Source organism: Pseudonaja textilis, chromosome 6 (assembly GCF_049901715.1).
Source record: "Pseudonaja textilis isolate UNSWEBS1 chromosome 6, rPseTex1.2, whole genome shotgun sequence".
Taxonomy (NCBI): domain Eukaryota; kingdom Metazoa; phylum Chordata; class Lepidosauria; order Squamata; family Elapidae; genus Pseudonaja; species Pseudonaja textilis.
Genome location: NC_141995.1, coordinates 38,452,655 through 38,476,551, shown reverse-complemented (window position 1 = coordinate 38,476,551; position 23,897 = coordinate 38,452,655). Strand labels below are relative to the sequence as shown.

General features: G+C 36.1%; 1 protein-coding gene across 5 annotated transcripts in view; it reads left to right on the top strand.

Moving 5' to 3' along the window:
- Nucleotides 1-20,111, top strand: part of STOX2 (storkhead box 2) — a 177,944-nt gene extending 157,833 nt beyond the window's left edge. For all 5 annotated transcript variants that reach the window (XM_026699650.2, XM_026699651.2, XM_087936341.1 and 2 more), the window contains exons 3-4: nucleotides 4,779-7,050; nucleotides 13,359-20,111. In XM_026699650.2, coding sequence (XP_026555435.1) covers nucleotides 4,779-7,050; nucleotides 13,359-13,554 — 2,468 coding nt within the window. In that variant the 3' untranslated portion in view covers nucleotides 13,555-20,111. The remainder of the gene's footprint in view (nucleotides 1-4,778; nucleotides 7,051-13,358) is intronic.
- Nucleotides 20,112-23,897: the final 3,786 nt, after the last annotated feature.

Sequence of the window (23,897 nt, the reverse complement as noted above, 5' to 3'; positions counted from 1 at the left end):
GTTGTGATTGTTTTAAAGCTGCTGGTTGCTGCTACTGCTGCTGCAGTCATGTGATCTTCATTTTCAATATTCCTTCAAAGGTTCCCAACCAGTCTTGCAAACCTCCCTTGCTGCTTTACCTACCCTGCAGCAGCCACTTAACTGCCTGCTTGAAAGGGAAAGTAAGAGAAGGGAAAGGGGAGGGAAGAATTGAGAGGAAGGAACTTCCGTGCACTCTTTCATCCATGCAGCTTCTCTAACCCATGCTATGCCCCCTCCACCTGAAACCATTAGTAAATAAGATCAAATTGGTTGGATTGACTGTTTAGATCAGGGCTGTCAAACTCCTGGGCTGTGAGCTGGATGCATCACATGCTGGCCACACCCATGCCCAGTTTATCGAAGGGGGGAAAGTCCCAATATGTCACATGACACCGCAAGTTTGACACCCCTGGTTTAGATAGCAGAAAGTTATTGAGGACAGCAATGTGCAGGATCCTGGAACATCCCACCACAAAAAAATCACACTGAAATGCTAAAAATTATGCATGATATCCAGTAACTGATAGCCTTTTTTTTTTTTTAAAGCCTCCTATAAAGTTAAAATGTAGTCAGATATAGAAGTTTTAATGAAAGGAACAAATTCAATTTTCTTCTGGACTACTGTATCAGGTTTATTGGAGGAATGTAAATTCCAGTTCAGTATTCCTATTCTGACCCCAATTAGGGAAGATTTTTATGCAAATGTATTTTCTAATCCTAATCAAGGCCTCTCACACAAACTTCTAATAGCCCGTGAAAACCTTCCTCTCTGGCCTGCAGTGAGAATAGATATTTTTTAAAACTAATATGAGATTTATTCTTACAAGATTCCAGCTCTTACTTTTCCAAGTTTGACTCATGAAATAGTTGTCAGTTGAAACCATTGACCAGGTAAATGAATATGTTTAGCATCTTTGTAAATGAAATAAGTATGTTCTTTCTTCTTTCATGATGCTAATTTATGTCAATATAAATAGTTCAGGGAAACCAGATAAGAGAACAAATAGATTCAAATGGCTTCTTAAAGTGTCAATGTCCAGCTTGTTGCTTGATTTGTCACTTTTATGAATTCATTTAAACCATTCTCCTACTAACTGCACATTATTAATTCTAATAGCACCATGAAATTTATAGAATCCGGTTTCTGTCATATGCTAGTGATACACAAATTATTTCTTTGTAAACTTTATTTTACCTAAGCACCTGAAGGCAGGACAAGAAGCAATTGATAGAAACTAATCAAGGAGAAAACCAGCCTAGAACTAAGGAGAGATTTCCTAACTGTTTGAACAATTAAATCAGTGGAACAACTTGCCTCCAGTTGTGGGTGGTCTAATGCTGAAGATTTTAAAGAAGAGATTGGACAATCATTTGTCTGGAATGGTAAAGGGTTTTCTGCTTGGAGAAGAAAGTCGGACTGGAAGAGCTCCAACGTCCCTTCCAACTCTGTTACTCTGTTAATTCTGTTATGATAATCATGTGGTTCCTTTGAATGGTTGCTGCCTTCAGCTGGTAACAGATTAGACGAGGGAAAATCAATGGAAGTCAAATGCAGTCAAGATGGAGATGGTCATTGTGTAGGATTACAACTCTTAAGAAGTAATGGATCCCCTCCTCTAGTTAGGGTTATATTTCTCCAGAAGGGAAGGTACAGTCTTTGGAGGTGTTTCTCAGTATGAATCTCTCAATTTTTTTCAGACCTAAGGCAACATCCAGGAACACCTTTAATTATGTTTGTCAGATATATATATCAGCTGCACCATTTCCTTGAGGAGAATAATCAAACTCGGTGCTAAATGCTATGATGATCTCCAGAGTTAACAGCTACAGGTGAAACTCAAAAAATTAGAATATTGTGCAAAAGTTCATTTATTTCAGTAATGCAACTTAAAAGATAAAACTAATATATGAGATAGACTCATTACATGCAAATCAAGATAGTTCAAGCTGTGATGTGTCATAATAATGGACAGTGAATGGCCCTCCCATAGAGAATAAAAAGGAGCAAAAAGGGAGTGGTGTTTGCAGGAGATAATTAGTTCAATTCATTAGAGTGAAGACCTGTTCCTGACTTCTTGCCAAATAATTGCTGCTACAGTGTGGCGTTTGGAAAATATCAACCTGGCAACTCTCCAAGCCTGATAAAGGTCTGTAATTGTGAAATCTAATGAAAGTTTGCCAGGACTTTGCTGGAGAGAAATTCACTTTAACCTAAATAAAAGGGGTTTTATCGGGATGAGGATAAAACCCCTTTTATCTGCTTCATGATCTTGGGAAGCCTAGGTCAGAACAGAAACTTCAATTAGTATACCACAGCTTGCTGATTTCCAGAGGATCTTAGAGAATCCATATTACACCATTGAAATCTCATTTGTAGTTATTTTATTGATTTGATATTGCCATCAGTTTTTCCTACAATGCTCTGGGATTAGGGTGAGATGAGAAATAATATTTGATCCATCAACTCAAGTAACTTCGATATAACTTATCTAAAAAAAACTGGTCTTTTTCCCAGGATTAAGTGGCTGCCACGGTAGCTTAGGAGATAGGCATTTTTTAAAGTTTTCCCAGTAGAAACTATGTGTGTTCTCACTTGTACTCCAAGTCACACATTGCCCTTTGAGTCCAAATCTCTTTGTAGCTGTACTGATTATTATATTTAAAACTCAACATCTATTGTACCAAAGTTTCTTAAAATAATTCCTTTTTTGTAGCAAGTCTGTTTCATGTGAGAGATTTCAGTTTATGCTCCTTGAGTCTTGCTAAGGACCATGGTGGGATATGTATCTCACTGAAATTAATGGGCCTGTTTTCCATTTCAGTTTTTTAAAGGGATAAAATAGTTACTGTAAGTCATACAGAGGATTAGAAAACCAGTAAAAAGGATGACACTGGCCTGTACTGGGAGTAGGATTTTTAAGGGTGTTTTAATCCTTCATAAGACTTTTAAAACAATCTGCTTTGTTCTACCATGTTTTCCTAAAAATACAACTTACCCCCAAAACAAGCCCTAGCCTGATTTTCATGCCTGAGCCTAATATAAGCCCTGCCCCCAAAATAAGCCATAGTTAAGCCCCACCCACTGTCTGGTTGTACGAGGTGGGGTGAGGCACAGGCATAAAAATCAAAGCTGGGGTGGGGGTGGAGCTGCCCCATGCATGCTGCAACTGCTTACCTTAGGACCTCCCTAGCCAGGCTTCCCATGCCTCGACACCTGTTGCGCTGCTGCCCGACTTCTGAAGCGGTGCTTGTGGTAGGAAGCCGTGAGGCTTGTGCTGGTGCCGCTGCTCATGGTATGATACCGCTTACATCGCAATGGCACAACACACCACGCAGCCTCCTGCAAGTGGTGGTACCGCCACAATGTGACACACAGCCTTCTGCCACAAGCAGCAGCACCGGCGCAACAAGCGATATGGCGTCCTGTTGTAAGTGGCGGCACTGGCGAGATGAAGTTCACAGAACATAAGGGTAGACAGCAGAAGCATAAAGAAATATAACTGTTTTTATATTAATGAAGTTAATGTGATCTTAGATATATAGTAGATTCAGATAAAAATCTATTATGAGACAATAGTTCATTTCTTTTATTTCTATCTAAGATTTTATTTTATCTTGTACAGTTACAAATCATTTGTAAAGATATATAGTTGTATTTATTTTTTCCTTAATAAAATCAATGTCCCTTGTACAATTTAATTTTACAGTATATTATAGGTTTTTCCATTGATTGTATGGGTATATACTGTAGGTACATGAAGTATGGGGATGAAATTTAACTTATCTAACATGAAAAGTGATCTTTCTAATAGCTGGATTTCTTTTTCACAGTTGTATCATGGCAATAGTTAGTGTTAAATCTAAAACGTCTTTATGTATAAAAGAGTCCTGTGTTAGTCTTTTTTTTTCTTCAAGTCATAAGATAGTGATCTGAAAGTCTGTAATATACATAATGGTTGTAACACGTGCCTCAGAAAAGCCAGCTTTTCAGAAATACAACTAAGAAGTTGTTTGTATTATATTCAATTTATATGACAGAAATTCACCTATATCCTAAAATTGTTATATTGTATTTTATAACTTTTTATAACTTTTAGGAAATACATAATATGCTGAGCTGCTTAATCAGGCATATCCAAAACTTCAGTTTGAATAGCATTTTTATATTATAGTTGCAAATGTCTTAAAAAAAACCTATCAAAGCAGCAGTGGTCACTGAGATATCAAGGAAAAAATTTCAAAGATATCTTCATATCAAAGTAACCTGTTGAATAATATGTTGTACTTCATTTTTATAGATCATATATATACTAGGAATATATTGGGGATTTTTAAAAGCCCCTTTCTTGTTAATTTTCATGTGTTTATTTAAACAGGAGAATTATGTCTTTTGATTTCTTGCTTTTGTGTTCTAAAAAACTTAATTAAAAAAATATTTATCAATATTCTCTCAAGTAGAAGAAAACAGATTATAATTAAACATTTGGTTATAAATTTGAATTTTATCAATACTTTTATCGGTACTTTTAAAAACCTCACTAATGCTTTTCCTGTTTAATGAACAATTTAAAATTTTCAAGTGCAAACAATGTTGAAAGAAACCCACAGTGAGATGCTTTGCCAGGGTATTTTTGTTTTTTGACTTTTTTTTGTCTTGTGAAGATTATGGATTATTTGAAGGAAGGGCTTCAAAAGAGTACTCAGAACTATCTCTGATAAAATGCACCTCATTTTTCACCTTATTGTTTTTTTTTTAGGTGTTCCAACTCCAAGTCCTGAGATCCTTCGTCATACCTTAAACATGCTTGTACGAGAAAGAAAAATATACCCAACTCCAGATGGTTACTTCATTGTGACCCCACAGACTTATTTTATAACGCCTTCCCTCATAAGAACTAACAGTAAATGGTACCATCTGGACGAGAGGATACCTGACAGGTCTCAGTGTACCTCTCCACAGCAAGGAACAATTACTCCTTCCACCTCGGGCTGTGTCAGAGATCGAACGTTACCTAAAAACCACTGCGACTCCTGCCATTGTTGCAGAGAAGACATGCATAGCATGCACGCATCAACTCTACAGAGGAAATCAACGAAAGACTGCAAAGACTCTTACTGCCCCCCTTCTCTTTGCCAGGTGCCACCCACTGAAAAAAGTAAAAGTACTGTAAATTTTTCTTACAAAACAGAGACACTTTCAAAGCCTAAAGATGGAGAAAAGCAGTCAAAAAAGTTTGGGCTAAAATTGTTTCGACTGAGTTTCAAAAAAGATAAGACAAAACAGCTGGCCAATTTTTCTGCCCAGTTTCCTCCTGAGGAGTGGCCTTTACGGGATGAAGATACTCCTACCACTATACCTAGGGAGGTAGAAATGGAGATTATTAGGCGTATTAATCCTGATCTGACTGTAGAAAATGTCATGAGGCACACTGCACTAATGAAGAAGCTTGAAGAAGAAAAAGCTCAAAGGAGCAAAGCTGGATCATCAGCTCATCATAGCGGGAGAAGCAAAAAGAGTAGAAGTCACAGAAAATCTCATGGAAAATCTCGGTCGCACAGCAAAACTCGAGTCTCTAAAGGAGATCCTTCAGAGGGTTCCCATTTAGATGCGCCAGGTGAAAGGGAATACGATTTCTATGATCCTCTCATGAGGTCCCCAAGGGAAGGCTGCTACATAATAGAACACAAAAGGGACAACTTTATCATGCACAGCAGTCCTAATGTTCTTGAGTCTCATTTTCCTATGACACCTGAATGGGATGTATCTGGTGAACTGGCCAAAAGGAGAACAGAAATGCCTTTTCCTGAACCTTCAAGAGGAAGCTCCCATTCTAAAGTCCATCGAAGCCACAGCCACACACAGGACCGAAGATCAAGAAATGAGAGATCTAATAAAGCCAAGGAACGATCTCGATCTATGGATAACTCAAAAGGACCTCTGGGTACTGCTTCTTTAGGTACCCCAGAAGACATAGCTGAGGCTTGCAGCCAAGATGACCAAACAACCAATCAAACATACATCGATGATGGCACCTTAAGGCCTTCACAATCACTTAGTCATCAAAGGGCTCTTCTGTCATCTGTAAATTACAAAGAGGTAATTAAACCTGAAAAGACTATTGGCAGTGCAGAAACTCCTACTTCCTGTACCTTGTTAGAACAAAGCAAACCAACTGAGAACATACCACCTTATAATGAGCTCAGTTCTTGTACAACAAAATCAGCCATTGATGATTATTTTCAGTGTAATACTTCCAGTGAAACAGTACTCACAGCTCCTTCACCTTTAGGCAAAAACAAAGATGACAGTGACCCAGTGACTTTGGCAGACAGTACGAAAAAAGTCTCTCCCTCAGAAAGACAGTCACAGCACTTAGCTAGAGAACCAGGAGTCCATAGAGAGGAGTCACCTAAAGGGCCAAGTAATAGTAGTGGGCCAATTGCTACAAGTCAGACAGCTGAGGTAATTACAAATGGCCGACTAGCTCAACATCACAGCACAGAGTCCAGTAGCCTTGATAAGAGGAAAGAAATATTCAGTAAAGACACACTTTTTAAGCCTCTCCACAGTACTCTATCAGTCAACAGTTTTCACAAACCTAATGTGCCACACTTAAAACCTCATCAAAAGACACCTTCTGAAACTTTGCCAAGCAGATGTGATAAACTTGAACAAGCTATGGTAACCTCAGTCACACAAGTCATACCAATTTCCCAGAGGCAGCAAGAAACAGCTGGGAACCAAGAAGCAGCTTTTGATTATTATAATGTCTCTGATGATGACGACTCTGAGGAAGGGACTAATAAGAATACAGAGGAAGAGAAGAATCGGGATGATGTAGGCACTATGCAGTGGCTTCTTGAGCGAGAGAAGGAAAGAGACTTGCAAAGGAAGTTTGAAAAGAATCTCACTCTACTTGCTCCAAAGGAAACAGAAAACAGCAACAGCCAGAGAGCCACACATTCAGCAAGGCTGGACAGCATGGACAGCAGTAGCATCACAGTTGATAGTGGATTCAATTCTCCACGGTAAGATTTTAAATTAACAACATTAATTTTAAACAGCCTTAAATGTACTGTCTTGTTACCATAAACAACTAATGGAAATATTGCAGATTTATAGTGTTTTAGGTTGGAGTTTTCCTATAGCTTGAGGCAGTATTTAGGGTCTTTGATTTGTGTAGAATCTGTATCACAACGGCTTGGTATCAATCACTTAAATAATTAAATTATGACTTCATATAATAAATCAGACTTTTTCAGAATAACATTTACATTGTAGTAGCTTAACTTCCCATCATTGGAAGATTTTGACTTCACCTCAGCTACAGATGCTTGATGTCTTTGGCTGCAGGATCATACATTTCAGGTGTCTGTATATTATAGATTTAGCCTATTGCTAAAGTAATTGTTTAACTGTGAGATAAGGCTTAACATAGAGTTAATATATAAACCATGTTGGTGCGAGGGAAGCACCTCTCTTTGAAGTGTTGAAGCAGGTTCTGTATATTCATGTACAGATATTTTGGTGACTACTGCTGAAGCCAGGCATTCTAGATTTCTTCAAAGGTTTGAGATATTTTTTATAGCCATACTATTTACTGTTTTGCAATAAATAGAGTACCTATTTGTCTCTGTCCGCTTGTGGTAATAAAGGTTCAGAGTTAAAATAATTTTTATCCTAAAATGAATTGAAAAATACTGTAGAATTTCAAATGTTCTATATTTCTCCCATGGCATGAGTTCCATTTAAAGATAAACAGGTTGGAGAAAATTATAAAACTATTGACTTCAGATTTATTCTGTCCCTAATGTTATTATAAAGAAAGAGAAAACAATACCGGGAAATACAGTTCCTTTCATTCCAGCCTTTTGCAAATTTATTTAAGGTCATCAAATATTGCCTACAGAGTTTCAAATACTGTCTTTGAAGGAAGTTATGCAAATTATTTATTTTTAAAATAAAAGCAACTTAAAACTAAATTTTGCAGCTATACCATATTCTACAAAGTGTCTTTGCAAATTTTCTTCTTTTCCTAGATATTTGATACATTTGCATCCTTAATTGTGTTTCTGATTTATCCACATTATGCATCTCTTCCTGGGAATTTGTGACACTTTCAAAACAGGGTGCAAAACAGAAATATGCATGAAGTATTAATAGGTTATAATTTTCTTCCTTTTTTTCCTGTAATTTTTGGACAATTCTTAGAACAGTACAAAATTGGCCCATTCAATTATATCAGAAAGGAATAACGTTACAGCAAAAGAGACATAGATGGATATATGACTGGTTGTTAGGGCCAGACTTGATTCTAAAAGAAAGCTAGGGGTTAGAAAGTACCTTACAGTCAATAGATACAGTCAAAACTATATCTCTCCCATTGGACTATTTAACTATTTGATTCTTTGTAAGTACTTCTAACTCAACAGCTAATATCGGTGGATAGCTGGACAACAGCAAGTCAGTCAAAAGTTGCAATTAATATTTACCACTTCATTTGACATTAGATATTTTAACAGCATTGATTTTTAGTATATCTTATAGAGTTAATCTACATGTATTAAACTTAACTAAAAACCCAGTTATTTAAAGTAGAAATTTATAATCTTTCTGTGGCTAGCTTAGATCTACTGTATATAGAGTATCTATTTATAAAATATGTAAAAATAATAGAAGAGAAATCCACTGAAGTGAGACCAAAATCTGAAGTCAGACAGCAAGAAAACAAGCAAAGGATTGCCCAAACACCCCAGATATTATAATTTTCCTACATATTTCTTTAATCTCAAAGAAAAAAATGGTACAGATACTTACGTGCACGAATAATACATTAGTCTTTATATGAAACAGTTACGTTATTTTAATAGACTTGGAGTTAGCTGCAGAATTTCTATTTTTCTGAATGTTGCTTGTCATTTAATGCTTCTACGCTTGTGCCAAGAAACCTGAATTTCTCAGACCTTCCTGTTCCCTTTGTTTTGTGGTCAATTTTTGAGTTCTAATGCTACTTTTCAAATTGGTTTGTCTGCTACTAACTACATGTAGTTGTATCAGACCAGACTAGACTATATTATTGCAGCTGTTTTGAATCTTATATAGTTTTACATAATACCTAAGGAAAATAGGCACAGCTTTCTAAGAGATATAGCTGTCTTTGCATAAAGAAAACATTTGATGTGGCTACTTCAATAAGGGCCTTTTTATATCACTTCAGCAAACATACTATTGATATTATCATAAACGTAAGAAACCAGTTGGAATTCAACATTTATCGAGGATGTTAGCTTGGAAAATCAACATTAGTAAATTATATGCTTTTCATATCTATCTCTTTCCTGCTATTTACCTACCGTAGGCAGCTGATGTAGGATCTATCAAAAACTAAAACATTCAGTGTATGATTAAAATGATGACAATATCGTAAGTGTCATCTCCCCCCAGCTTAAAAGAATACACAAACAAGTGAAGAACATAAGGCCATTCTGTCCAGGAATAGGATCAGTTGGCTTTGTCTAGAAAAGTGCAATCCCATCAACAATCAAAGATGAAACATCACCAGATCTTGGGAAGCCAAAACCTTCAAGCCATTCTACCTGCTAATGTTTAATTGGAGCTGGTTCTGCCCATCCAAACGTTCACAGACTCCAAGAACTCCAAGAACAAAAATTTCACATCACCACCTGATCAACCAGGGGTGGTGACATATAACTAGGTATCATCAACTTATTGATGACACCACAACCTGTGTCACTGAATGACCTCACCCTACAATTTCATATAAAAAGGTTAGAGACTCAAGTCTTGAGGCACACCATACTACAAAGGCCTAGGGTGGACCTCTCCCCCCACTTAGCACCAACATACATACATACAGAATTAAAATATTTATTACTACAGACTAAATTTGTTTTGCAATGTTCTGCAATTTATTCTTTCCTTTAGCATTATACTAGGGCTGTCAAACTCCCAACCCACAGGCCGGATGCATCACATGCTAGCCACGCCCACACCCGGTTTAGCAAAGGGGGGAAAAGTTCCAATACATCATGTGATGTTGCCATGACAACATGAGTTTGACACCCCTGCATTATATTCAACCATTCAGTTTGTTTCATATGCAGTTATGATTACAGGTATGATAACAAATCTTTGATCAAAAGAAAATCTGTCACTGGTGCATAAATTTTTTTATAAAGGTTTCTAACACTTCTTCAACATAATATTATTACAATAATTTCTAGCATGTGACAAATACCAAGGAGTATTGCATTTGTCTAAACCAGGGGTCCCCAACCTGTGGCCCATGGCCCACTTCCGGACCGGGCCTACTCACAACCGAGCCATGTAAGTTGTGGGTGCATGCACGTGCAGTCCCACTCACTTAAGCAACGGGCACTCACAGCCCCACTTGCAGAACTGTCCTGCACTTACAGCCATCCTCACGCTCGCAGTACCCCAAAGCCTTTTATGTAAATGGAGCTGCCCATGTGCGTGCGCCGGCCCACTGCTTGGGTGACCTTGTTCCCCTCTACGTCCCACAACCAAGCCACCTGTTCCCAATACTCCAGAAACGGAGCGGTGAGAGCAGAGGCTGAATGGGACAAGCGCACCTGCTCAGCTTCGCAGATTCACTGAGGCTAGCTAGCTGCACAGGACACCTGATCCACTTTTGGAGTGTTGGGCAGCCTCAGTGAATCTGAAGAAGTGCAAGACTGTGCCCCCAAAGGTTTCTCAGCCCCAAAAGCTTTTGCAAACAGATGAAAGGCTTCAGTTCATCTTGTGCTGTTTCAGGCCTTCCATACCTTTGCAAAAGCTTTTTGCGTGGAGAAGCATGAAGGAGCTTGCACCCCAAAGGCTTCTGTTCTCTCTTATATAAGTGGACCTACACATTTGTATGCCAGCCCGTTGCTCACACCACCCAGTTCTCCCCCCCACCCCGTTGGGGTGCCGAGCCACAAAGTTTGGGGACCGCTGGTCTAAATGATTATGCGTAATTTTTATTTGGAAGAAATCAAATATTTTTTTTCTGTTATCAGCATTTGTACACTGACAATATAAAAACACATAGAGCATCTATGTATAAATGAGAACATCTGATTTACTTCCTGTATTCTACATTGATACATCATCATTTTTATTTTGAAATGTCTTTTATTTCCTGAGTCTTATTCTGGCTCCTTTGTAGTATTACCCATATTCCTGAAAATCAGGAGTCTGATAGGACCATAATTTAAGGCATAGATTTTAATGAACTGCAACTCACTAAATTAGATTATTTTTCATTTATTTGTTTTTTTTTTCCCACCATGATGTTACTCCAATGTCCATATTCCTGAAGTAATACAGAAGGTAATAAAAGAAGAATAATTCATAGGAGCTGACTAATCTATTACTGCTCACAAATATGTGACCTGAGGTGTAATAAATAGTTAGATCTGTTTATATAGAGAAATATGGCAGACGTGTTCATTTTGATTTTTCACTGATATTAGATCATAAGTAATTTTATATTTCTGCTACAACATGCATTTAATATGTTACCAATGCATGACTTCTTAGAAAAGAGATACTAGCCCTAGTAGTAGTCTAATTGCAACAGAACAATTGATTGGCTGGAAATATTCTACTATAAGCTAAACAATATTGTGAGAAATATAAGCAGCAAAATAAAATAAATTATATAAAGCAATAAAGCAAAATACAGTAAAGTAAAATAAAATATGCAAGGAGCAGCCTTGCTTTCCTGTACTGGTTTTGTATGTATCTATGTATGCATAATATTAAACCAATTATAAGAAGAATTAGAAGGCAGGTAAAGGAAACAAGAAAGTTACTAACTTTATTTAGTATAGTGAACCACAATTTCTGATAATTCTGGCTTACCATGAATCAATCAGTGGCAGTGGACATTGCTCAATCATCCTTCTCAGCAGAGCTACATAGATGGGTAGCAGTGCCATGTTTTTCTTACTGACTTGTCCAAATCTTAGTACAGTATTTCTGGAATATATATGAGGTATTTCTTCTAACCAAGCTAAGAATCAAACGAGAACAAATAATGATTTTTAATTCTGGCTTGGAAGGCAGACAAAATCACCAACACCATGAAAAGCAATTTACAGAAATAGTTTCCAGTGTCTGTGTTTACTCGAGCCAATCTTTTTTAATTGTTAACAAACATATTGGCTTGTGTATACTAAGCCAGAATACTTGGAAATCCTAATTCACTATGACATACAAATTCTATCAATGTCATTTGTCCCAAAAATACCAATTGATTTTTTCCTACCCCCATTATATTGTGCCTAAGAACTACCAAGTGTTAACTTGCTATACATGTAATTACTGTTTGCCTTCCATTGCTGATTATGTTTAGATGTTTGGTTAAATTCTTCTCTAATATATCAATGGATTAAACATAAATTCAAACCTTGGACATGGTTGACAGATAAAACTGTGGGAGTTATCATTAGAAATACGGTAAGTTATTTTGAAAAGTCTAGGGTTCTCTGTGCTATATGAGAACTTGTAATAAAACAATAATTCATCTATTTTTATTCAATCATGCAGGGACACAGCTTATTGAGGATAAATGTGTCCTTGGATGGACAGTCGAAAATGCAAAAATGCCACAATTCACCTGCAGTATTAGAACATCGATTCTCCCAGTTGAATGACAAGCGATAAATCCAATTCTAACATTAAAAAACCGCTAGAGTGTTATTAATAATTCCAGCATCTCTAGCTCCATGTTTTTTTAAAGTTACATATTTATAAAGTATCACTGTAGTTTAATACTCATCAATTTTAGAAAGAGCTATGAATCTTCAGTATATTTTAAAAGATCAACACACACACACACACGTGTGTGTGTGTGTGTGCGTTTGTATATATATTCCACAACAAGTGGAACAGGAAATGGTAAATTCTGCACAAGAGGCTGGGTTCTGCAACAACAATATAATATGGAGTGAAATCAATAATTTGTTTCCTTAATGTACAGAATTTATTCTGATTCTGCTTGTAATGCTAAGTAAAAATTTGCTCCTCTTTGGGTAGATAATTTGCAGAAAACATTCTTTAGACTCTTTCTTCTATCTTTATAGACACGAGGGACTAAAGCCTGGCTTTCCTTAAAAATAAGTATGAAATATATGTTTTAGTACCTGGGTGGAATTTACAGAATAGCATATATTTATAATCAGACTCAAAAGGTTCTCTTGATGGCTCTTTGTTTTTTTCCTTATGGCTGGCTCGTGGATATGTACATTGGTTACATTGATAATTATGTTTACATTGGTTACATTGATAATTATGTTTTCTCTTTCTTTAGTACCCGCGAGAGCTTAGCTTCTAATACTTCAAGCATTGTTGAAAGCAACAGACGCCAAAATCCAGCTCTCAGTCCTGCTCATGGTGGTGTAGGTCCAGTGTTCAGCTTCCGAGCAACTACTGATCCTCCAACAAGTGAAACTGAAAAACTGCAGAAACCCGCTAATTGCTTGCAAGCTTCTGTTACAAGTGTTTGATAGTGCTTCTGCCTCACATCTTCTGTCTCATCGTATACATCAAAGTTTACGACACTGAGATTGATGTTTACGTGTTTGGAGGGAAAAAAATAAACCAGGCATTTTAATTGCATAGTTTTTGTGTCAACCTAAACTGTGCTGCTAGATAGGCTAGGGGCAACAAAGAAATCTTTATTTCAAGGCATTGCTTTTCACATTTTGCGGCTCTGTAGCAACAGAATAGGGACAATATGTACACTTTTGCTTCACTTATTGTAACTGAGCACATATATGAAAGTCTAGACACTGTAAGTGTAATCTGCATTTTCAATGTCATGCAGTTGCCAACTTCATTTAAAAATGCCACAGATATGTGATGCCCCCACCACTGATTAAACTGTTTACCACAGATGTGATTTTTTTCCTTTATAAACGGAGCCTTCATTGAAAGTAAACAGCTAAGGGTCACCTTGAAGGCAAACAATGCCAAACAAGATTAGGAAAGACCTCAGCTCTACCTGTGAATTATTTATATATCTGTCATTTTCACTGTGAGTCTTCATGACATGATCTTGCAAGAAATCATAGCAAAAGTAAGTTAAAAGAGGTCATGTTTTTAAAATGTGGGAAGAGGTAGGAGCTAATGGAGAAGTTGCCTATTTTTATGTTACTTGAGTTCTTTTAAAGTAAAAAGTAGATATTTGCCTAAATCTTATTTTTAATTTTGCATATTTGCAAAGAGGGGTTTAATACTTGTAATAGATGGCGAGTGAAGAAAATACTAACTTTGACTGGGACACATCGTTAAGTGATAGGAGAGGTAGCAAACATAGCAAATATTAAATAGCAAATAAAGTTAAGCAATCACTTTAATGTGTTACCCCAGCTATTACCCCCCAAATATTACTAATATTGAAAGAATTTGAACAATTATTTAGAAAAAGCTCTTTGTAATACAAATAATAGTGGCCTGAAGAGTTGATTTCTTTCTATGGAAGGACATATTATATTTCTATTTTATGTAGATTTTAGAGTGCCTAAATTAGGCTATTGAAATGAGCATACATTGTAGAAAACAGATATAGAGACTAATAAACTTCAGGCTTTTTATTGAATTATATTTCTTTGTAAGTAAACATTGTATGGAAATACTAAGTTTAAGAACAATCAGAGGAATTGAAATTAAACATATCTAGAAGTGTTGCTGATATGCAGAGAGATCACTTTCCTGATATGAGAGGTGATAAAAAGACTCATTGATGCATAGAAAGTTGAATTAAATTTTTCATCATCAAAAGCTAGGTCCATAAAATACATTATTTACCTCTCATATAAAATTCACGAAGTTAATAGCAGAAGTTCTGTGTACATTGGTTTATTATAAAGTATTTGTCCTGCAATGGCTAATCCAAAGTAATTTATTTTTGAAAAAAAAAAGTATACTAAATTAATGGTTAGAGAAGTTTACAGTTTCAAAAGTAAACTTGAATAATATAAAGGGCCAAATTCTGCTTCAGTTATTTATGCAATCCCACATTGCAGAAAATTAGTTTTTCAATCATAATTGTGGTGCAAGTCAAACTATGAAATTCAGTAAGATCAGGAGTAGTGTAAATTGTTGTGCACATTAGCATTTACACTATTTGTCTTCTGTTGATCTTTAGGTGATAAAATCAAATAGACCATTAAAGGCAGTATTTCATCAGCTATTGGTGACAATATAAGTTTTCAAGCTTCACTTGTGTTCTGTGTTGTCTTCTGAAGGTGCACTTTGAAATTGGTTTTGAACAGCTTGCAGGTGCTTCTTGAAATAGCTTTATCAATCTTAAACTTACTTGATTTCAGTATTCCTTTGTAAATGGGTGGGGGGGCTTGGAACCTATTGAAAAACTTAGAAGTACCTTTTGCATTTCTGATCAAGCAGGAGCCGCTTTCTTCCCTTCAGTGTTGGGAAGCGTTCCACCACACTTCCTGAGCCATTTCATTTTGAGTTGCAACCATTCTATACTTAGAACAAACAGTACAGGAGTAGGACTAGATACTTCGTGTAAGTTCTGTTTCCTGCAAAGAGAAAGGTAAAACCCACTGCACGTAATAAAGAATATTATGCTGCTTGATTCCTGGGTTGGCTCTCCTCTAAATTTGAAGCTATGTTGTAATAACCCAGTAAGGCATTGCTGGACAGAGCTTACTGCTGACACATATAACATTAGCAGTATTTTAATACGCGCAGATTCCAAATAGGTTTTGAGGGAAAAAATATCATAATCATTATAATTTGAATTTGAAACATGTTCTGATAGTATCATATGTTCACCAAGTAAAAAATTGTAGAAATAGATTGCTTAACTTACCCAAAAGAAAAAATCAAAATGCAGTATTAAAATGAGGCAGATATTACCACATATGGGAAATTACTTTTTTCATCAATGAGAATTATTGAAATGGGTACCTGTAGCAGTTATGCAAAATAAATCATAACACTGTTATATTTATAGATTATCTTAAGTTGACATTTAAGGGTTCCCAAAGAAGAGCTTTAAAAAGGTCCTGGCTATGTTGGCATGGTTATTGGCCAATAGTATGTTTATGACTTTTTATTAGCATTAATGTAATTCTTGCAACATGTAATATAAACAGAAGTTACAAAAAGAAATGTTCTTATTGTGCATTATTTTTTAAGGAAAGCCCATCTTGAGATTATAGATATATACCCACAGGAGTGGAGCTTGAGTGTTGAGTGACAAACTGTTATCCTGTGATAAAATTACAATGATCTTGTATTACATGGTTGATTATCCTCCTTTTACTATATCAACTAAAAGGTTTACAAAACCAGAATGCGTTGAATTTCTATGTTGTGACTTTAAAGGGTCAACACAAATCTGTCGGCATTTTGCACACTGAATATGTATTATAATACAACATATTACTTTTATGGTAAAAAAAAATTTTTTTACACATATAACTACCTCCATGAATCTGATGAAATGCAGCAACATTTTTTTTAAAAAAAGGTAATGCTAAGAGCAGCATTTAAAACTTTATGAAGAAAAAAGGCCATGATGTTCTCTCGTGTGTCGGTGCTTGTGTATGAAGTCATTTTTCATTGCCATGATTTCCTGTTACTGTGTTAAATTGGCTTTTGACTTTAGTAGTACAAGATTTTATAAAAAGTTGTAGAATCTTTTAGATAAACAAAGGGAGGATCAAAATTGTCCTTTGTATTTCCATTTCTGTTGAAATGTCGACCTGATAGAAAGTCAAGTGTTGCTTGTAATTTAGAAGCCTGTTAAATAGATACAGTATTTGGAATATGACTGGCAGTTTAGGGCTTAACAGGAGACACGCTGGCTATTTTAACTGCCTCCATTGGAACACTTTGGGCCCTATTCTGCCCCATTTGTGGGGAGAAGCATGCCAGAACTTAACTTACATCCTTACAGTAATTGCCCATGGGTGCAATAAATTTCTCTGTTTTTGATCTTAGGAATCTTGGGGATTAAATGTTATAAGTTGAGTCCTTTTCACAATGAAATAAGTAATCTGATGTCTTGACATTATGGCATTGGGAATGTAGCCACAACATAAGATGAAACCACTGATTTTCATTTTGCTTTTTTTGTAATGAGGAGCAGTTAAGAAGTACATTTAAAATTCTAGAGAAAGTTGGAGGATCAAGAGGCATTTAAATGGCAGCTACCTTACAACAACTATATTGTTTCTAAGGATATTCCAGTTCAGTGTAGGATTTTTAAAAAGATAATTGGAAGAACATATTTTCAGAATATTTTAAGCTGTTATACTCATGGCCCTGACACTGTGTGCCTGAAACATATTGCAACCATACAGCAAAATTATCCAAATTCTGCACCTGCAATCTGAATGCTAGTTTGTTCCTGTGCTCTTTTGTTCATCTGAAAGGAGAATCACATCCAGACCTTATCTAATGACAACCCTATGCAGATCCATCCTGAAATCAAGAAGTAATCGCCAACAGTGGAGGGATTAATCTCTCTTCATAGAAATGCAGAAGATGCCAATTCTCAGAATTCATGCTGTGTGGTGTGATCACAGACACAAAGACAACAGTCATCCCTGAATATAATAACTAGATAATTATAAAAGAGTTAAACAAGCATACTTAGTCTCAGTAAATCACCAGCATTAGCTGTCAATCAGAAATGACAGCTACTACTATTTTGGGGGGGTACTGAATGATTTTACTAAAAAGAGCAGGTCATGAAATATCAGTAATAGGTTGCGCTGATACTGTGCCTTGACTTCACAAGCCAACAAACAAGTGGGAAAATTCCACTGAAATACAATGACTTGCTTTTAAGTAAGTGTTCTTAGGTTCACAAACCTATCAAGTAATGGTGCTCCCATCTGACCTGAATTTATCGTACATCAGGGAATCTTTGCCTTCCTGCTTATAATAAATGTTTAAAATAAGATCAATATTAATACAGCATCATTCACTTAAAAGTTATTGAAGAAAAGAGACTATTTTGACTAGCTCTTATTAGCTCTTACCAGAGTGCCAAAATGCCTCACTTCCAACAACTTAGCCGTTCCCATTGACAAAAAAGAACAATTAATACAAGCAAGGAAAATAGTTTAAATACATTTTATGCGGGACTTACCTTAACAGGAAGTTGCCAAATTCATTAATGTAGTTTGCTGTAGTTTATACTTCTTTCTGCTCCTCCATGCAAGTAATATTATAAAATAGAAAATTCTTTTTTTCAATTCTTTTTGTGGACTGGCTTTTGAAAAAGAAAAGAAAATCCCCTTTCAGTCCTAAGCATTCAGATAATTATTGTAAGCATATTTTTTTCAAGGTCTGTGGCACTTCCTAACTGCCCTTTTGAGAACTTAGACATTCTTGGATTGTCTACCAAGAAATGGTCATAGCCTCTTTGAAAGCACACAAACCAGCTACTGGAGGTTTTCTCTCCTTACCTCCTTACGGCTGGCATTTTGAGCCTTTCTCTGCTGCAGATTTCTATACGAGGTGCTATCACTGGATTTGGGATCAAAGGAAGGCTAGTAAGATATTTCATGATATTGTTACATGCTGTCATTCCAAATCTGCTTTCATGTTCATTGGTGCAAATCATGTTTACGTTAATTGAAATGATAGAACATACATAGACTGTGTTTTTAAAATGGCTTGAATGTTTGTGTTTGTTTTAAAAATAACATTACTGGAATAGAACCAATTAATGTCATAATAATGGTTTCAGCTCAACTCAAGTAAAATGAATGCATAAAAATGTATGATGTGCATTCAGTACACAAAGTGTAAGACAAATGTGGCAAGGGGGTTAAATAATGTATCAAATTAAGTATATTGTACTACAGTTTTTTGCTCATAATATTGCAGTCTTCCTCTGATCCACAAAGACAAAGAGCTTGAACATCAGGTGATTATTAGGAAAACTGCTGATCCCCCATTTTTGGTGCAGAGACAGATTGAAAAACAGATCCACTGCATAGCATGATGGCAAAATTAGTAGGACAATTCAGTCTTCTTTCAGCCTTCCCTGGATAAAACAAAATATGGTGCCTCTTCTAACATGTGACTGAAGCAAAGGCTACACAACACTTCAGAGAAGTGTATTATATTACTAGCTTATGCAGCAGTATAGAACAGTAGATGACTTCTATATGTTGGACAGATATAGTTTGAATAGAGTCATTGGGATTTACTTTTATTGGAGAAATACACATAGAGCTATTGTATTTCATAATTTGGGCCTGCAAGCTCCTATCACGTCAAGTATATGATACACAAACACTTCATAAACTCACCAGAGTGCCTCCACTTTGAGTTCTGGATCATAAAAGGTATTCTAGACAAACTGCTCTTCTCTCTGTGAGAAACTTACCCACACACACCCCTTGATGCTAGTTGATAATCATCTGTAACAGTACTCTGATTTTCAAGTTACAATGCTGTTAAAATGGATATACATCAAACGCCTGTGAGCATGAAAGATCCCAATAGGGCCCAATGAGTAAGTTATACGTCATCAAAAGACTTTCCATTTAAGGGTTCATAATTCTGCAGGTAACCTTCTGTGAGTGACTGAATGTGACTGTTGCATTAGGTTTAAATGAGTAAATAAATGCAAGTGGGACTTACTGTATGCTAGAAGGGAGTTTTGCAACCAAGACAGCCTTGTACAAATGTGTTTGCACTGAAAAAGAAATATTAAAATTACTTGGTCTCTGGTTGCTGTAAAGGTCATCCAAGCTGGATGTTCTGTTTATATTGTACAGAATTTCATATGAAATAATTACAGTTCATGAAATGTCTTCCCTTAACGTTACTGATTTATAACAGCACATTTGTGACATGGTTTTTATTGTGTCAGTGTACCATATTGTAAATGATGATAACTTGTCATGCTTAGTAAAATAACTTAAAAAAGGACAGGGATTTTTGTAAGTCTATATTTGAAAGTCCCTTCATATGGTAATACTGTGTTCATGTTGTTTATGTAGTGTTGTGTGAAATATCCATTTTGGATTGTGTTACTTTTTAAAATATTAAATAACATTTGGTTATATGTTGTGTTTTCAAGCCTTTTTTATTTTATTTTTCAAATTCCAGTGCTGTAAGAAAAATGTGCATACAATTATGTTCTGTGTTTTCAACTCATTTTATATGTGAATGTTATACTTTTTGTGTCTTAGAATTTTTGTAAAAAAATAATAATTAAGCCTTATACCACCTAATAATTTATTTTGCTAAATGCTCTTCCCAACCAACAGTTGTCTTCCTCCTTAGGAAGAGGAAAAAAAGCAAGCTTTCTCATCTTGATTCTCTAATGGTGTGCTTGAAACTTGGTTCAGCCATCGAGGTATGAATTCTCCTTATACCATTATCTTTAAAACTTGATTATAATAATTGAAATATAATTTTATCGTAGATCTTTCAGAAAACGTCTTGTATATTGAAAGATCAGTTTGAGAATACTTACAAAGTGAAGAAAAGCTTTCTTTCTTTTATACCTACTTCTTCTCCAAGGGCCCCAAGGCAACTTAAACATAATTTTCCTGTAGCAACAGTCCTTTTAGTTAGGTTGAGAGTTGGTAGCTGGTCAGGCATCAAGAAAGCTTCATGGTCATGTGGAATTTGAACCTAAAAATATATTTGATGTTGCCTAATACAAAACAGTTGAACTGTATAATTTTAGAGTCATCTGTTGGATTGCTATATTTGTTTGACAAGAATCACATATCTGACCCTTCACTGCAGGATTTTGGAAAGAGGTCTTTCTTCATACCTGATATGTATTAGTTTATTATTAAAACTAGCATTTTTCTAAAAATTAAGCATTTAGTAAAAAGATAGGTATGTGGGAACTGAAGAATGCAAAACAATTTGAATTGCCCAGTTTCAAGTTTGAAACCATTGTTTTGACTTTAAAACAGCTGTTTTGTATTGGAAAAAGACTGGATCATTGTGGGATTGTTTCCAAACAAAACAGATGTTTCAGAACACTTTCTAAAATAATTGAAACTGCTGTGTTCAAATGCAAGACAGGCTGTTTTGAATTCAAAGTAGTATATTTGGAATTTACAGTGGTTAGAATTCAATCTGGTTTGCATGCTACTGTGCAGGATTATTTTGAGGTGAAATCATTTTGGCATCTGTCCACACCTTTATGGCAAAATATTGCTTTAATTGTACATTTCTCTCAAGTGTTAAACTACCAAAAAAATCACCAAACCCTAGATTTATCATGTTCAGCTCTCCGTTTCTTGGGAAGAGAGAACAACAAATGCTTGTAGGGCACCTGTCCAATTTAATTTGAGTGGGGCACAAAGGTTATATATTGTAGGATAATCTTCTGGACAAAACTGTTTTTGCTAAGGTCTTTGGGGGCCTAAATGGCATACACGACTAGCTTGAAAAATTACCAGTAAACTTGCTGATTGGCTCAAGGGAACAAATGTTCTATTGCCTCAAACATACCAGATGTTCTCTCCCAGGCTTCCAGCTTTATTTGCTTTTCACTCTGCAATTCACTTCCTGAGACCTGAGCTTTCTCATGCAGACAGCTGTGCTGTCTCAATTCAGAAATTTTCTGCAGGGATATTGAAATGCATAAAATTGCTCCCTAAATGTCCAAATGGACTGTTTTTCACCTTTTATTCCATGTTTTTATTTCTTCCAGTAGTACTGCAAACATATATTCTACTAAGAAAAAAAATCCATTGAATTTAACGATTAGCCACTAACTATCTATAGGACTATTATTAGTTTTGCATTTCAGATTACATGCTGGAAGAACATATTATTCATTTAATTACCACTAACTTGGAAAAAACTGATGGCATAAAGTGGAATTACATGGTATACAATAGCTCAAGGAATCAAACATGATATGTCAACATTACCATAGAAAAATGAGGCCTTACGATTGGACTCTGTTCTGGGGAGTGATAGAAATTTGTCATACAATATTTCAGATGAACATGTTTTGAAAATGATTCTTAGTATTGATTAAAAACTGCAGCTTTTCTGTCACTTTAGTGAGCTTTATTATGCATTCCAAACATTCTGTCAGCGATCACTGGTGATATTGGTAGAAAGGGTGGTTTCAATTACAGAGTTATACACAGAGAAGTTGTCATCCATGCTGCTTTGGGGCAGGACATGCTGACTCACAAGCAGGCTGCTGTCATTTGAATGACATTAGTGGGATTGGGGCTTATCTAGAGCACTCACTGTGTAAACATTCCAGATATTTATTGAATAAATTTCAACAAATCTCACACACACATACCTAACCTATTGAAATCAAAAGCAGTTCAGGATTATTTCCCTTTCTAGTTTTGTAAATGCCCACTGTTAAAATGTTTTTTTTTTAATTCCCTAATCACTAATTTAAGCAGATCGTGGTAAGGATGCCTGACAAGGTGGACTTTAGGTGACACGGCTGCCCAACAGCTGCCATTAAACTGAGAAAGTTTAACAAATGTTGCTGCTTGGGCAAAGGGGAGCTCAGAATAGGATGTGTGCATGTCCATGAGAGAAAAACAAGAATGGAAAAGATTGAGTAAGACTTGAGTATTATGTGAAGGGGGCTCGCATTCAGTGTTTGGACAATGAATTTGTGAGTTTCATTATGGAAGCCATACCAGAAAGAAATGAAACAAATCAAAAGAGGTCTGAATCAATGACTTTTTACACTGATAGTATTTTCAAGGGGAATTGTCACAAAGGAGACACTTGTAAAAGATAAGTTCTACTGTATTTTGAATGCAAAACTGTACAAAATCAGTTTTTGTGGCTCATTTGACACTTGGAGATGGATTTTATCTAGACAGCTTCATAACTTAAAAGAGAAGTGTGAAGCTGCCATATCCCAAAGTGCATTTTTAAAACCTGCTTCTGTCCCTGTTCAAAGCTGTGTTATCAGCAAAATGTAGTTTAACAAACCAGGTTGCAGGCAAAGGAGACAAATGCAGCAAAGGAAGCTATAACAAGAGGAATTGAGTTCATTTCAAGGTTCAAGTGACATAGATAAAACCATAGGCCACAAGGTTGGAGGCAGAGAACAGCCTATGATATAGAAGTCCTTATATTTCTACTGTCTTGAATAGAGCAAAAGCAGAATTCTAGGCGGATTAGTAGAAAATGAGAGAGCCCCATAAGAGAGGCTCCTTTTATTAGTCTCCTGGGTTGCACTTTAAATTTCAGACATTTGATTGCTTCTTCAATTCACTCTAACAATGTTTCTGCATGGTTTTTACTCCCCAAAAGCCATTTCTCCCAAGGGTCACATTCTTAAAATCCTGCACTCTTGTGTTTTGCCTCCTTGATACAACAGTGACACTGCATGACATAGGCCAGAATCTGCAGAACCAAATGAATCCTGGGGGTCCTCATCTGAGAAACTCTAGGGTCATTGCCTATAATTATGGAAATGCTAATATCAGACATCCAGCAAAACCTTGCAAAGTTGTTCAGGAATCCATCACCCTGTTGAGGCTTTTCCAGAATGTTCCATATGGTGAAGTCAGAATTTTGTCCCCCCCAAATAGTCTTCAATCTATGGCATTTGAGCATGTTATTAATTGGTAGGTTGCCTCTTGGCTGACAGGGAGGGGGGGAGTGCAGCAGGATAATAATGAAAGTAGGAAGGGCAATGTTTTCTAAAGGGATTTGTGTTTTATTCTTGCTGAACAGGAAACTTCCCTGCCTTCCAAAGCTAATAGCCATATGCAAGAAGCTTTTCACTCTAGTTACACTGAATATGTCTGTTTAATAAAAGCACATCTGGGAACACTTGAGCGAACCACTTCCCCAAAGATTGGGGGCTTTCAGTACGACTTGAAAGCAC